Source organism: Anomaloglossus baeobatrachus, chromosome 6 (assembly GCF_048569485.1).
Source record: "Anomaloglossus baeobatrachus isolate aAnoBae1 chromosome 6, aAnoBae1.hap1, whole genome shotgun sequence".
Lineage (NCBI taxonomy): Eukaryota > Metazoa > Chordata > Amphibia > Anura > Aromobatidae > Anomaloglossus > Anomaloglossus baeobatrachus.
The window spans coordinates 162,179,676-162,193,456 of NC_134358.1; the positions used below are offsets into that span (position 1 = coordinate 162,179,676).

At 45.9% G+C, this 13,781-nt stretch overlaps 1 protein-coding gene across 1 annotated transcript in view; it reads left to right on the plus strand.

The window, feature by feature from the left end:
* Positions 1-13,781, plus strand: part of LAMA3 (laminin subunit alpha 3) — a 291,632-nt gene that overhangs the window by 80,984 nt on the left and 196,867 nt on the right. Inside the window, exons 13-15 of the mRNA XM_075353342.1 lie at positions 5,874-5,973; positions 6,091-6,143; positions 6,341-6,446. Coding sequence (XP_075209457.1) covers positions 5,874-5,973; positions 6,091-6,143; positions 6,341-6,446 — 259 coding nt within the window. The remainder of the gene's footprint in view (positions 1-5,873; positions 5,974-6,090; positions 6,144-6,340; positions 6,447-13,781) is intronic.

Genomic DNA, 13,781 nt, shown 5'->3' on the forward strand with positions numbered 1-13,781 from the left:
TTTCAGGGGCTAGGGTGTTCCTGCTGTGTTCCTGCTCTGGCCCTCCCTGCGCACTGTGCACTTTGTGATCTGTACAGTGCAGAGCGCCCACTCTGTTGTCGGTTGAGATAAGTAATAATTAGTGATGAGCGAAATTATTTGTCACTCTTCCTTATTTGCACAACTATTACGGTATTCAGGATATTCGTTACTTGTTGAGTATTTTGGTATTAGCCTTGTGAGTTTCGAGTCAACTCCCCACATGTTTGGCACCTAATTTTTAGCCACTAAACATGCAGAGATTGCCTGCCAATCACAGGAATGATGTAGCTATCTTTGATATTGGCATTACTGTGATTTACAGGTTAAGTGGGAAAAAAAAATTATGTATGATCCTCTGCCTATTTGTGATAACCAGTGCAGGTAAAGGAGACAGCTGGGACTGGTATTCTCAGGCTGGTAAGGTTCGTGGTTATTGGGCCCTCCCCAGGCTAAAAATAGAAGCCCACAGCTGCCACACAATTGGCGCATCATTAGATGTATCCTGATTGCCCTGGTGCGGTGGCAATCTGGGTAATATATGGGGTTGATGTCACTTGTGATTTTGTCAAAAACCACAGCTGCCATCAAGCCCTGGGTTGGTATTGGAGAGGTGTCTGAAACCCTCCCCCCATTACCCATCCTGTAAGTAAAAAGATAAAAAAAATACAAACTCACAAAAAGCCTTTATTTTAAAGAATAGAAAATAATGACACCCTCTTTCACTAATTTATTAACCCCCAAAATAACCCTGCAGGTTCGACATAATCCACACAACATCCCACGACAATCCCAACTCTGCTATATCCAGAAGCTGCAGAGATGAAAAATGCGAACGATCAGTGCAGTTCCCGGGGAACACTGAGGGCATCGGGGGACCTGACTGACAGTGACCTGACGTTCCCATGGTACCAAGTGTGACCACTGGTGATTGGTGAACCCAATGCTGGATTGCCGGACTGCCATACTGCGGGACATGGTGGTACAGCAATCCAGCAGTCAGGTCACTGGAGTTTACACTCGGGCTGCCCTCAGTGAACCCATTGCTGAATTTCTGGACTGCTGTGCAGCTTTGTCACGCAATCTGACAGTCCAGCAATCCGGCAGCAGGTTCAACGGAGTTTACTGAGAGCAGCGGGGGTGAACTGAGGTGACCTGACTGTAGGACTGCAGTGCGGCCATGTCCTGCAATTCAACAGTCCAGCAATCTGACAGCGAGTTTAACAGAGTTCACTGAGAGCATCGGGGGAGCGAGTGTGAACTCAGGTGAACTGTCTGCTGGATTGCTGGACTGCGGCATAGTAGTTCGACAGTCTAGTAGCTGTGAGGCACAAAAACTTTAAGGAAGCCTTTAAGCTTCCTGGAGTTCCCACCTGTTGGGACACCTGGAAGGTTTGAATTCTTAATAGAGTTCACAGCTTCCAGAGGTCCCAGCAGCTGGGAATTGCAGGAACAGTAAAGGCTCCCTTCAAGTTACCGAGTTGACAGCTGCCATGAGACTTGGTGGCTTTGAGCTCTGGTAACCTAAAAGCACCAGTATAGCACTGCCTTTACTTTATATGCGCAAATCCTGGTGGTTGGTTTTCTTTAAAGGAGCCTTCCTGTAGTTCCCAGCTGTTGGGACACCTGGAAGCTGTGAACTCTTACTAAAGTTTACAGTATGCAGATACCTCAGCAGCTAGAAATTCCAGGAACGTTAAAGGCTCCCTTAAAGTTACCAGGTTGACAGTTGCCAATGAAACTCCGTTGAACCTGTTGCTGATTTGACAGACTATTGGATTGTGGGATGACATTGCTATGCTACAGTCCGGCAATCAGACAGCGGGTTCAACTGAGTTGACTGAGGGAGCCCAAGTGTGACCTCCGGTGACCTGACTGCTGGATTGCCGGACTGCTCTGCCACCGTGTCCCACCATCTGGCAGTCCAGCAATCCGGCAGCGGGTTTACTGGTGGTCACACTTGGTATCTTGGGAACTCGACTGTGAACTCTGGCCTGATTGAACTCACCGGCACCGCTTCTCACAGCCGGGTCATCCGCTGTCCTCAGTATGTCCCAAGAGCTGCAGTGGTCATTCGCTTTTTCCATCATTGCATCTTCTGGATGTAGCATAGCCAGGATCCTCGTGGGATGTTGTGTGGATTATGTGAAAAAGGGTGTGGTGGTTTTTTAATTATTTAAAATAAAGGATTTATTTTATTTTTTTTACTTACAGGATTGGTAATGGGCACCTCCTGGACTCCTCTCCATTACCATCCCAGGGCTTGATGACATCAACCCCATATATTACTCTGATTGTTACCACACCAGGGCAAGCAAGCAGTGTGTGTGCAGTGACGTCCAAGAAGCCATCAGAGTTCCCAATGAACTGATGTAGCGCGGGTGTCACGGGGGTGTCATCAGGATGTCATCAGAGTTAATTGGGAACTCCAATGACCTCCTGGACGTCACTGCACACACACTGCTTGCTGGATACTCACCTGTCACCGGAGGTGCTGTCCCCGATGCTGTCCCCGCGGTGCTGTCACTGCAATGCTTCTCCGGCTTCCAGGTCCTCAGTGCAGTGAATAATCAATGAATATAATGAGCGGGTGAGAGAAGCAGGGGACAGCAGAGCCGAAGAAAACAGCACTGGATACAGGTGAATATAGGAAATATTTTTATTTCAAAGACCTGTGTTTTGTCCGGTACGTGTCACACTGATGTCACATGTATGCAATCACAGATGTCACACATGTAACACACGTGTGACACACATATGACCATACCGATGCGTGTGGCTTGTACCCGATTAAACTCGGACATCTGAAAGGGGCCTACTAGTGCTTGGGGTTGATGTCTTCTGTGTAGTGTCTAAAAACACAGCTGGCATCAGGCCCTATTGTTATTAATAGACAAGTGTGTTTCAGACACCCCCATAACTAACCCAGTAAGTAAGAAGAAAAAAACACAAACACAAAAAAACTTTATTGAAATAAACACTCCATGACAATTTCCCCCATTTACCACTTCATTAAAAAAGAAAAATCCCATGCATGTCCGACATAGTCCACTAAATCCAACATAGTCGACCGAATCCGAAGTAGTCCACAAATAGAAGCCTGAAAAAAAAACAAAAATCTAAAATGTGAATATTCATGAGCATAATGAGTGGGCCCATAAGCAAGTGACGGCAGCACCACAGACAGCAGCGCTGGAGACAGGTGAGTATAGAAAATCATTTTATTTCAAAGACACGTGTTTTCTCCGGTACATGTGACACTGATTTCACGTGGATCACATCAGTGTGTGGTCCATGTGACATCTGCGCTGCCGGAGAAAAAAAGAACATTTCGCCGTGTGGAGCACACAGACACGCTGTCTGTGTGACAACATGGATGTATGCGCAAACCCATTGATTTTAGTGGGTCTACTTGTGTCCGTATCTCCGGGCGTGAAAACGGATGTCACACGTACCGAAAACATGGACATGTGAAAGATGCATTAAAGAGCATCGGTCACCAGGTTTTTGCTACCAAATCTGTGAGCAGAATAATGTAGAGACGCAGACCCTAATTCTATTGATGCATCACTTACTGAGCTATGATAAAATCACTGTTTTATCTCCATGAGATTATCTCTAGAGGACTAGTAAACCTGCTGCCGTGTAAGCCAGCATATTCATGAGCCCTGTATAATCCCACCCTGTCACTGATTGGGCTGTTTTCTGTCCATGTACAGTGTTAAAAGAAAGCTGACAATCAGTGGTGTGGGCAGGGTTATCAGAGCTCAGCATTCACCTCTGCCCTTAAGTTATGCTGTTCTCAGATGGGGTATAATAACTGGGTAACAGATTCTCTTTAATTGAGACACAAGGCTGCCTCTTTGGCCTCTTTAACACGTCTGTGAAAATCACAAACGTTTTTCACGGACGTGTCAAAGGTGCGTATTGCCCTCCGTAGCACACATGTGTTCTCCGTGTGCTATCCGTGATAACAGGAACTTTCTGCTCACCTGTCCCTGGCGTTGCTGTCCGTGGTTCTGATCTATGGTCTCCGATCCTGCCGACTCCCCACTGCTGCTGCTTCCAGCCTGCAGTGGAGTGAATATGTGATAAGCATAATGAGCAGGGGTTGGAAGCAAGTGACAGCAGCAGCAGAGACAGCAGCGCTGGAGAAGGTGAGTATAGAAATTCATTTTAATTCACAGACACATGTGTTTTCTCTGGTACGTGTCACACGGATCACAACCGTGCGTTCTGTGTGACAACCGTGATGCCGGACAAAAACGCACATGTCTGCGTGTGGAGCACACGGACAAACGGTCCATGGCAAAACACGCACGTGAGCGCAGACCCATTGATTTTAATGGGTTTATGTGTTCCCGTGTCTCGGCATGTGAGGAAACGGACCAAACACGTCCTGGTACACGGACGTGTGAAGGAGGCCTTAGACTCAATCAGATCACAGTGAAAATTAGATCTTAAAAAGTGACTTTTACCTGGATGTCTGAAGAAGAATATATCTTAGGATACCTTCACATGTCCAAGCGAAAAAGAACATTTTGTACCGTCCATTGTGGAGTTCCGTGGACCATCCATGTGGCAGTGTGTGTGTCATCAGTGTGCTGTCCGTGTGCTATAGCATACAGACAGAATGAACTTGTATACTTACCTGTCTTTGGCACTGCTGTCACACTTGCTTCCAGGTCCGCGGCCAGTGCAGTGCATATTCATGAGCACAATGAAAGGGCCCGGAAGCAACAGCAGCACTAGAAACAGGTAAGTGTAAACATTATTTTTTTTTAAACTGACATGTTTTCTCTAGTACTGTCACATAGATCACATCGGTGTGCGGTCCAAGTGACCAGTGCTGCCATCAGAAAACAGACATGTCGCCATGTGGAACACACGGATACGCATGTGTGGCACACGGACACATAGTCCATGTGAAAACACTGACGTGTGTGCAAACTCATTGAATTTAATGGGTCTATGTGTGTCCGTCTCTCCGATATGTGCAGAAATGCATGTCACACATACCGGAAACACGGCCGGGTGTAGGGAACCGTAATCTGATTACACCCTAAAAGTTACTGACAGTTATGCGGGCGTCACACTATACGATCTATAGTGCGATCGCACAAGGGACCGTACCCGCCCCCGTCGTTTGTGCGTCACGGGCAATTAGTTGCCCGTTGTGCACAAAGTCGTTAAAGTCGTTACCTGCTGAGCGACAGCGCTGTGGGCGGCGAACATCCTCTTCCTGAAGGGGGTGGGACGTCACACAGCGGCCAGCCAATAGAAGCGGAGGGGTGGAGATGAGCGGGACGTAAACATCCCACCCACCTCTTTCCTTCCGCATAGCCGGTGGGAGTCGCGGGACGCAGGTAAGCTGTGTTCATCGTTCCCGGGGTGTCACACGGAGCGATGTGTGCTGCCCGGGTACAATGAACAACCGGTGCCAAGAAAAATAAACGACTTTTTAAAATTGAGCGATGTGTCAACGATACACGATTTGTGAACGTTCTGCGTCGCTCGTAGGTGTCACACAAGACGACGTCGTAAACGATGCCGGATGTGCGTCACGAAAACCGTGCCCCCGACGACATATTGCACGATAGATCGTCTCGTGTGACGCCCGCATTACTCTCGAGCGGTTTTCTACTACTTTGAAAGTTATTATTAATGTGTACAAGATCATGTAGGAATAAAAAAAATGAATTTACCAGACCAGCACCACTCCTCCATATAAACTGCATACTGTGTCCCCCACTAGTCTCCTGGCTTTCTCTTCCAGGGGGCCCACTAATTGTACATAATGCACAAAATAATGAATTACTTATCTATTTATTTATTTCAATGTTTTTATATTGCAGGGTCACTGCCAATGCTTACCAAGAGTGGAGGGTACAACTTGTGACCACTGCAAGCCATTATTCTGGAATCTGGATGAAGACAACCCTCAAGGTTGCATTGGTAAGAAATTACGATTTGAACCTCTAGCTTTAAAAACGTGCATAATTATATATATATGTACCATGTTATGTATAGCCTGCAATAAGTACATTGAAGTAAAGTTGTTTTCTTTTTCAGACTGTGCTTGTGATGTAGAAGGGACAATAAGTGGAATAGGTGAATGTGATCAGGTAATAATACATTGAGGGATTGTAGAAGAATAGTAAAGTGACTATGACCTTTTCCCATTATACAGCGCCACTCTTGTCCATAGGCTGCATCTGGTATTGCAGCCCGGCTTCATTAATGTTAAAAAGCTTTATGAATTCATTCTAATGAGTTTAATATTTCTCCATACTTGTACAAATGTTCTTACTTTTCTTCTCAGACTGAAGGAGATTGTCATTGTAAGCCAAACACCTGCAGCACATCATGCGGAACCTGCAAAGATGGATATTTTTACCTTGAAGGCAAGAACTATTTTGGCTGTAAAGGTAGGTTGTTTTTGGGAGTTCTGAAAAACTATTTACTGTAAGTTCTGCTGGTATTATAGTTCAGAAAGTGTTAACTGCATTTATTAACTAAAGATCTGTAAGAGCTATTCACTGGATCAGTTGGGATATATTTGGTTAGACCCCTGCTTATACCAAGAACAGGAAAATGGGGGGAAAAATATTCAGATAAAGAAATGATAATAGAGTATATTAAAAAAAGTTAGTACACCCCTCTCATTTTTTTTATTATTATTACTTATCATGGAACGACACTGAAGATATGACACTTTGATACAAAATAAAGTAGTCAGTGTACAGCTGTTATAAGGGCTCATGCGCACGTTGCGTACTTACATGTATTTACACTGCGTATTGCACTGCAGCGTAAATGCATGCGTCCTGCGTCCCCTGCACAATCTATGTAGATTGTGCATGAGACGTGCGCACGATGCTTTTATGAACGCAGCAATTTGGGTGCTAACATTTTGACCCAAATCTGTGCATTCATAAAATGAGCATGTCAATTATTCCGTGCACTATGGATGCAGCTCCCACTCTGTCTATGGTGGGGGCAGCAGCCGTAACGCATGAAATCTTTCTACAAAAGACTGCATCCATTATGCAATGTTTCTGCAGCGATTTGAAGCGCACATGTGCTGTCAAATCGCTGCAGAATTTTCAGCAGGTACGTGCGCATGAGCCCTAACAGTGATTATTTGGTGTGCCCTCTAAATACCAACACAGTCAATAATGTCAAAAACACTTGCAACAAACGTGAGCACATCCCTAAGTGAAAATTGCCAAATGTTATCCAATTAGCCATTTTTCATCCCTGGTGTCATGTAACTCATTAGTTTTACAAGGTATCAGGTGTGAATGGAGAGTAGGTGTGTTAAATTTGGTGTTATCGATCACACACTCTCTCAGGCCCCCTTCACATGCACGTGTCTCTGGTCCGTGCCCGCATGTACCGGAGACACGGGCACATGTAAACCCATTAAAATCAATGGGTTTATGTGCATGCACGTGTGCAGCCATTGGCCCGTGCCTCCGTGTGGAGCATACGTGTGTCCGTGTGCTCCACACGGATGCATGTCCGTTTTTCTCCAGCAGCACGGGTGTCACTTGGCCCGCATACGGACCACACGGGTGTAATGTGGATGCGGTCCCGTGAGACACACGCCAGAGAAACTCACGTGTCAGAGAAAAAAATAACAAATCTTTACTCACCTTCTCCAGCCCTTCTGTCTCTGCTGCTGCTGTCACTTGCTGCCGACCGCCGCTCATTATGCTCATTTAATATTCACTTCACTGCGGCCGGAAGCAGCAGCAGCGGGAGTCGGCAGGGCTGGAGACCGAAGATCAGCACCACGGACAGCGAGGCCAGGGACAGGTGAGTTGAAAGTTCTCGTTCTCCGTGTGTTATCACGGAGAACACACGTAGTGATATAAACACGGCACACGGAGGGGAAAACGCACCTTTGACACGTCCGTGAAAATCACGCACGTTTTTCACGGACGTGTGAAGGGGGCCTCATACTGATGACTGGAAGTTCATCATGGCTCCTCATGGCAAAGAATTCTCTGAGGATCTGTAAAAAAGAATAGTTATTTTACATAAAGATGGCCGAGGCTATAAGAAGATTGCCAACACCCTGACACTGAGCTGCAGCATGGTGGCCAAGGCTATTCATATGGCCGTTTTCACTTAGAGGTGTACTCACTTTTATTGCCAGTGGTTTGGCATTAATGGACAAAGCATTCCTTGCGGAACACGGGTCAGGTGTGGCAGGGGCCTGGGCTGTGACTCCCTTATTGGCATAGCCGTACATAATATTGCATTGTGATTCCTTTCTTTAGCTTTTATTTAAATTTATGCGCAATATTGGCTAAACCTTGTAAAGGCTCTTCCTCTTAATAGCTTTAGCATCTACAGATCTATACGGTTTTCCACTTCTTTTTGGGGATAGACCTTTTGGTCTGTATACATAAATAAATTACTAGATTGGATATAGTCCTTTTTTCTTTTATATTACTATTGTCTTATTACTGCAGTGTATACACACCCATGCCTTATTATTAATACTGAGTCCCTGCCTTCAGTTCTTGTGCTGTATTTATGAATTCTACTTATTTATTGTCATTTGTTATTCTAATATATATTCATTAATAAACATTAAGTATTTTATATAAATGGGCTTGCATTTTCTTTCCAATTTTTGTGTTTCCTATCTATTATACATATGAGCCACACTAACAGGTTTTTGACAATAGGTTCTATTAATGACTGAGTGTTGAGTAGTGTTGAGCGGACCCAGATTCGCAAAATCCGGATCCGCACAGTTTGAGCACCCGATCCGAGTCCGACCAGTACCCGGGATTCGGGGTGCACGATCCGGATCCGTTTTTTTTTTTTCCTCTCTCTCTCTCTCTCTCTCTTGTCCTGGATCCCCATTGATTTACATGGCCGCGGATTCCGGATCGGATCCGGACTTCGGCGGCAACCCGATCCGGATCCGCCGGACCTGGATTATGACCGATCCGCTCAACTCTAGTGTTGAGTTATTTAGAAGGCACCAAATTTACACTGTTACACAAACTGTACACTGACTACTTTACATTGTATCACAGTGTCATATCCTCAGTGTTGTTCCAAGAAAAGATATAATGCAATATTTACAAAAATGTGAGGGGTGTACTCACTTTTGTTATATACTGTAGCTGTGAAGGCGAGTTTGTCAATGGCTTTTGTGAGAACGTTTAATGCCTGAGAGACATAGGCAACCATATGAATTTAGAAAGGCAGTGTTCCACAGTGTCATTTCATGTTAAGGCTATGTGCGCACGTTGCGTATTTGCATGCAGTTACGCTGCGATCTGCACCGCAGCGTAACTGCATGCGTCCTGCGTCCCCAGCACAATCTATGATTATGCAGGAGACGTGCGCACGTGGCATATTAGAGCGCAGCGCTTCGGCTGCTGCCCGAAGCGCGCGTTCTAAGAAGTGACATGTCACTTCTTTCCTGCGCTCTGCATGCACCCCCGCTCTGTCTATGGGAGGGGCTGCATCCAGAGTGCATGGAATCGGCTTTTTTTATTACATACTCTTTCTGCAGCGATTTGAAGCGCACGTTTGCTGTTCAAATCGCTGCAGAAATTTCTGCAGGGACAGAACGCTACGTGTGCACATAGCCTAATACTGTGCTAGTTAGCATTTAGGCAAGTAGCAACCTTACCACCTTTGAGGGCATTTACTTACATTACTCTTCTAATGCCCTTGGAAAGGCCAAAGATCAAGTGAAGTCAAAACCCTAATTTTTCAGAGAAACTCATTTGGCAGTAACTTATCTGCACCAGACAAAATAATCATCTGTTAAAATTCAAAAGCCCGGAATCTTCTTTTCCCCAACGTCAGCTGTCAGAGAGGGCTCAGGAGTCTCCAAACACATAATTATTAGTATTCGGGCAACCGCTATCTAATGTATTTGGGGGCCTTAAATTTGTGACTGTAGGAAAGAAAACAAAGATGTAAATAAAGGCCTTGTCTCTATGAAGATATGATTTAGATAAAAAGAGCAATCTATTGAAACAGGACCTGTCAGCTCTTTGGACTAGAGATAAGTGGATTCGCAGATAACCCGGATCGGCAGGTCGCTGTTATCTTTTGTTTAAAATCTGGTTCCGGTCCGGAACCCAGTCCCCATATAAGTCTATGCGGACCAGAATCCGGAGATTAAAAATGTTGGTAGAAGGGATGGAGCATAGGAGCGGCGCGCTGTACTCACCGAGGATCCATCATGGCGGCACACTGCTTTCAGGTTGCGCATTCACTTCCGGTGACGTGCATTAGGCTCATCGCGTATGCACTGCTTTTTCCGCCCACCAGCCATCCTGGCACCTCTGATTGGTTGCAGTCAGAGGCGCCCTCGGCCTGCGTGATTGCGTCTTACTGCAACCTCTCACATTCACTGTCAGCGGGTCAGTATCATGGTATAAAAATAAATAAATACATAAAACAATTGGCCTAGTGTCCCCCGTATAATGATACCCAGCACAGATAAAGCCCATGGCTACAGGCTGCAGCCTTCAACCCTGCACCTATCTTGGCAGTATCTCAAAATAGAAGGAACTGCATGCGGCTTTTTTTTATTTGTTTTTTGTTTTTTTTTCCAATTTAAGATTTTATTAAATTTCAAAGGAATTACAAAATTAAAACATACATCATACATCCATGCTGTACCAAATGATACAGATCAGAAATCCCAAGTCAATGCAATACCATGCCTTCGCAGGCTTCGTGATATTATATGGATAGTAGAAATAATACCCGGGTAAACATTTAAAACCTTAGATGATAATGTAACAAGAAGAAGAGATTAAGTTGAGTGATAGTCATAGAATCCAAAGAAGGAGAGGTATTTCAGAGGAAAGAGGGGAGAGATAGAAAGCAGGGTGAGGCGACCGGGGCTGATGCCTTGTCTATTGAGCTAAAATTTGTCGGGAGGATGGTGTGTACTGTCTAAAAGAGAAAAGGCCAGGGTGCCCCCAATCCGGAGATTAAATTAGTTCAAGAAATTTCTCACTGGACAGGAAAGACTCCCACTGGAACCACTTAGTGGCTGTTTCCACTGTTTGCCCTCGTGATTGGGCCATCACCATCTCCATGCGATGGATCACATTTACCTCTGTTACCCACTCGTCCAATGTCGGGGGGGTAGAGTCTTTCCATCGCCGTGGGACCACTGTCTTGGCGGCCTGAAGAAGGTGACCCAAAATGGATTTTTTAAAAACCTTTTCCGGTACGTTAAAGATATACAGTAAAGCTGCCTCCGGGCGGCTGGGTACTACGATCCCTGTAACCTCTTTTATGGCTACCAGTACTTTGTTCCAAAAGACCGACAGGCCCGGGCAGTGCCACCAGATGTGAGACATGGTGCCTCCTGAGGCCCCGCAACGCCAGCACGTGTCCGGTATTTCGGGGCACCACGCATGAAGAGACGCCGGAACCCTGTACCACCTGGAAAGTATTTTATAGCTGGTTTCTTGCATCCTAGTGGCAACTACCGACCTGTGGGTCAAGCGGAAACAACGCTCCCATAGATTCCTGGGGATCGTTTGGTTGAGTTCCAACTCCCAAGTTCTACAAAAGCGAGGAAGCGACCCCTCTGCTGCACTAGTCATAAGCTTATACACCCTTGATATTGCATGACGCGTGTCGGAAGGCCCAGTGCAAAGGTTTTCAAAAGGAGTTTGGGGTGGGGAATGAGCCCTGGTAGTGTCCTGAGAGGCTAGGAAATGCTTGAGTTGAGCATACTCAAAGTTAAATCGCATTTTGAAATTCCGGCCCTCTACTATCTCCAGGAGTGGGATGAGAGACCCGCCCGGAGCCACCCGGTTTAATCTTAAAGGAGTCAGTTTCGTGCTTCCCAGAAAATTATTAGATGACGCTCCCGGTAAAAACTCCGGGTTATCGGTTAGTGGCATAAGGGGCCCTCCAGGCTGAATCATGAGATTGCGTGATGACACAGAGTGGACCGTTTTCAATGTTTGTTTAGTACTATAAGACATCTCAATCTTATGTCTGGTGAGGAGCGGCCAGGTCCAGGGCAGGGTCGGTAATGATAAGGGGCACATATCCTGTGCCATACAGACCCAAAGCTTAGAACCAGTATTATGTAAAAGGTCCAGGATCCTGGCATAAGCGGCTGCTAAGTAGTACCGCCTACAGTCAGGTAGTCCTGTCCCTCCCGCATTCTTGGTCCTAGTTAGGACGCTACTCCCTATACGGGCACGCCTTCCGGACCAAACAAATTGATTGAATATGCGCTGCATCTTGGCCCAATAGGATGCTGGAACATAAACCGGAACTGTCTGTATCAAGTACAGCAATCTCGGCAGCGCCGTCATCCTGAGTGCGCTGATCCTGCCGAACCATGAAAGAGTGCCTCTGTGCCACCAGGCTAAATCACCCTCGAGCCGTGACAGGAAACTTTGGTAGTTTAATTGAAAGAGCTTGGACAAGTCAGATGGGATCTTGATGCCCAAGTACCCAATATTACCGTGGGGTGGCCATCTAAAGGGAAGGTTTGGTTTTATAACATTCACAGTTGTTTGGGGTAGAGAAATATTTAAGGCTTCTGATTTATCAAAATTGATTTTAAAATTGGACCATTTGCTAAAGCGGTTCAGCTCCACCATTAAGGATGGGAGAGAGGTGATGGGGTTACATAGATAAATAAGGAGATCATCAGCAAAAGCAGCACATTTATGCTCCCGGTTGGCGATTTTAATTCCCTTTATGTCCGGGTTGGCCCGGATGGCCGACAACAAGTGTTCCATGACTAAGACATACAATAAAGGTGACAAGGGACATCCCTGCCGTGTCCCGTTTCGAATGGAGAAGGGTTTCGATAGAGTGCCATTAATCTTAAGGTGAGCAGTCGGGGCATGGTATAAAGCCATAATTTTGGATGAGAAAACCGGTCCCAAACCTATGTGGTCCAAGGTCTGTGCAATTGACTGCCAGGAGACTCTGTCGAAAGCCTTCTCAGCGTCCAAGGATAGCAACATCATCGGCAGTTGTTTAGTATGTGCGTGTTGAATTAAATCCAAGGTTTTTATGGTGTTGTCCCTTGCCTCTCTACCCGGAACAAACCCAACCTGGTCCAAATGGATCAGGTCAGGAAGCAAAGGACCAAGTCTATTTGCCAAAAGCTTGGCATAAATTTTTAAATCTACATTAAGAAGTGATATTGGTCTAAAACTACCACACACTGTGGGGTCCTTTCCAGCCTTACTGAGTAATGAGATGTGTGCTGTGGTGGAATGGGGTGGGAAGGGGACAGAGTCCGAAATCGAGTTAAAGGAAAGGAGCATTAGGGGTGCTAATTGTTCCGAAAAGGATTTATAAAATTTGGCGGGGAATCCGTCGGGGCCAGGGCTCTTGTTTCCAGGCGTGTCGCGAATCACTGCCAGCAGGTCCTCCAGTATAAATGGACTTTCCAAGTTGTCAATTATAGAGCTATCGAGACGTCCAAAAGGTGAGGGCATTAAAGGACCCTCATCACTCGACCTGGGGGGCTCGACCGGTAAATTATATAACTTGGAATAATAGTCGTGGAAAGTATTCGAGATTTCTGGGGTGGCATAGAGTATTTCGTCGCGTGGGTTCTTGATGCAAGGTATGAGGGTATGAGCTCTTTCTTCTCTCAGCGCGTTGGCCAACAATCTGCCGGGTTTGTCCCCAAACTCGTAAAACCTCCCCCTTCCCACCTGTATTAGACGCTGATATGAGGAATCAAGCAGTTTTTTAACCTGGAACCTAGCTTGTAAAAG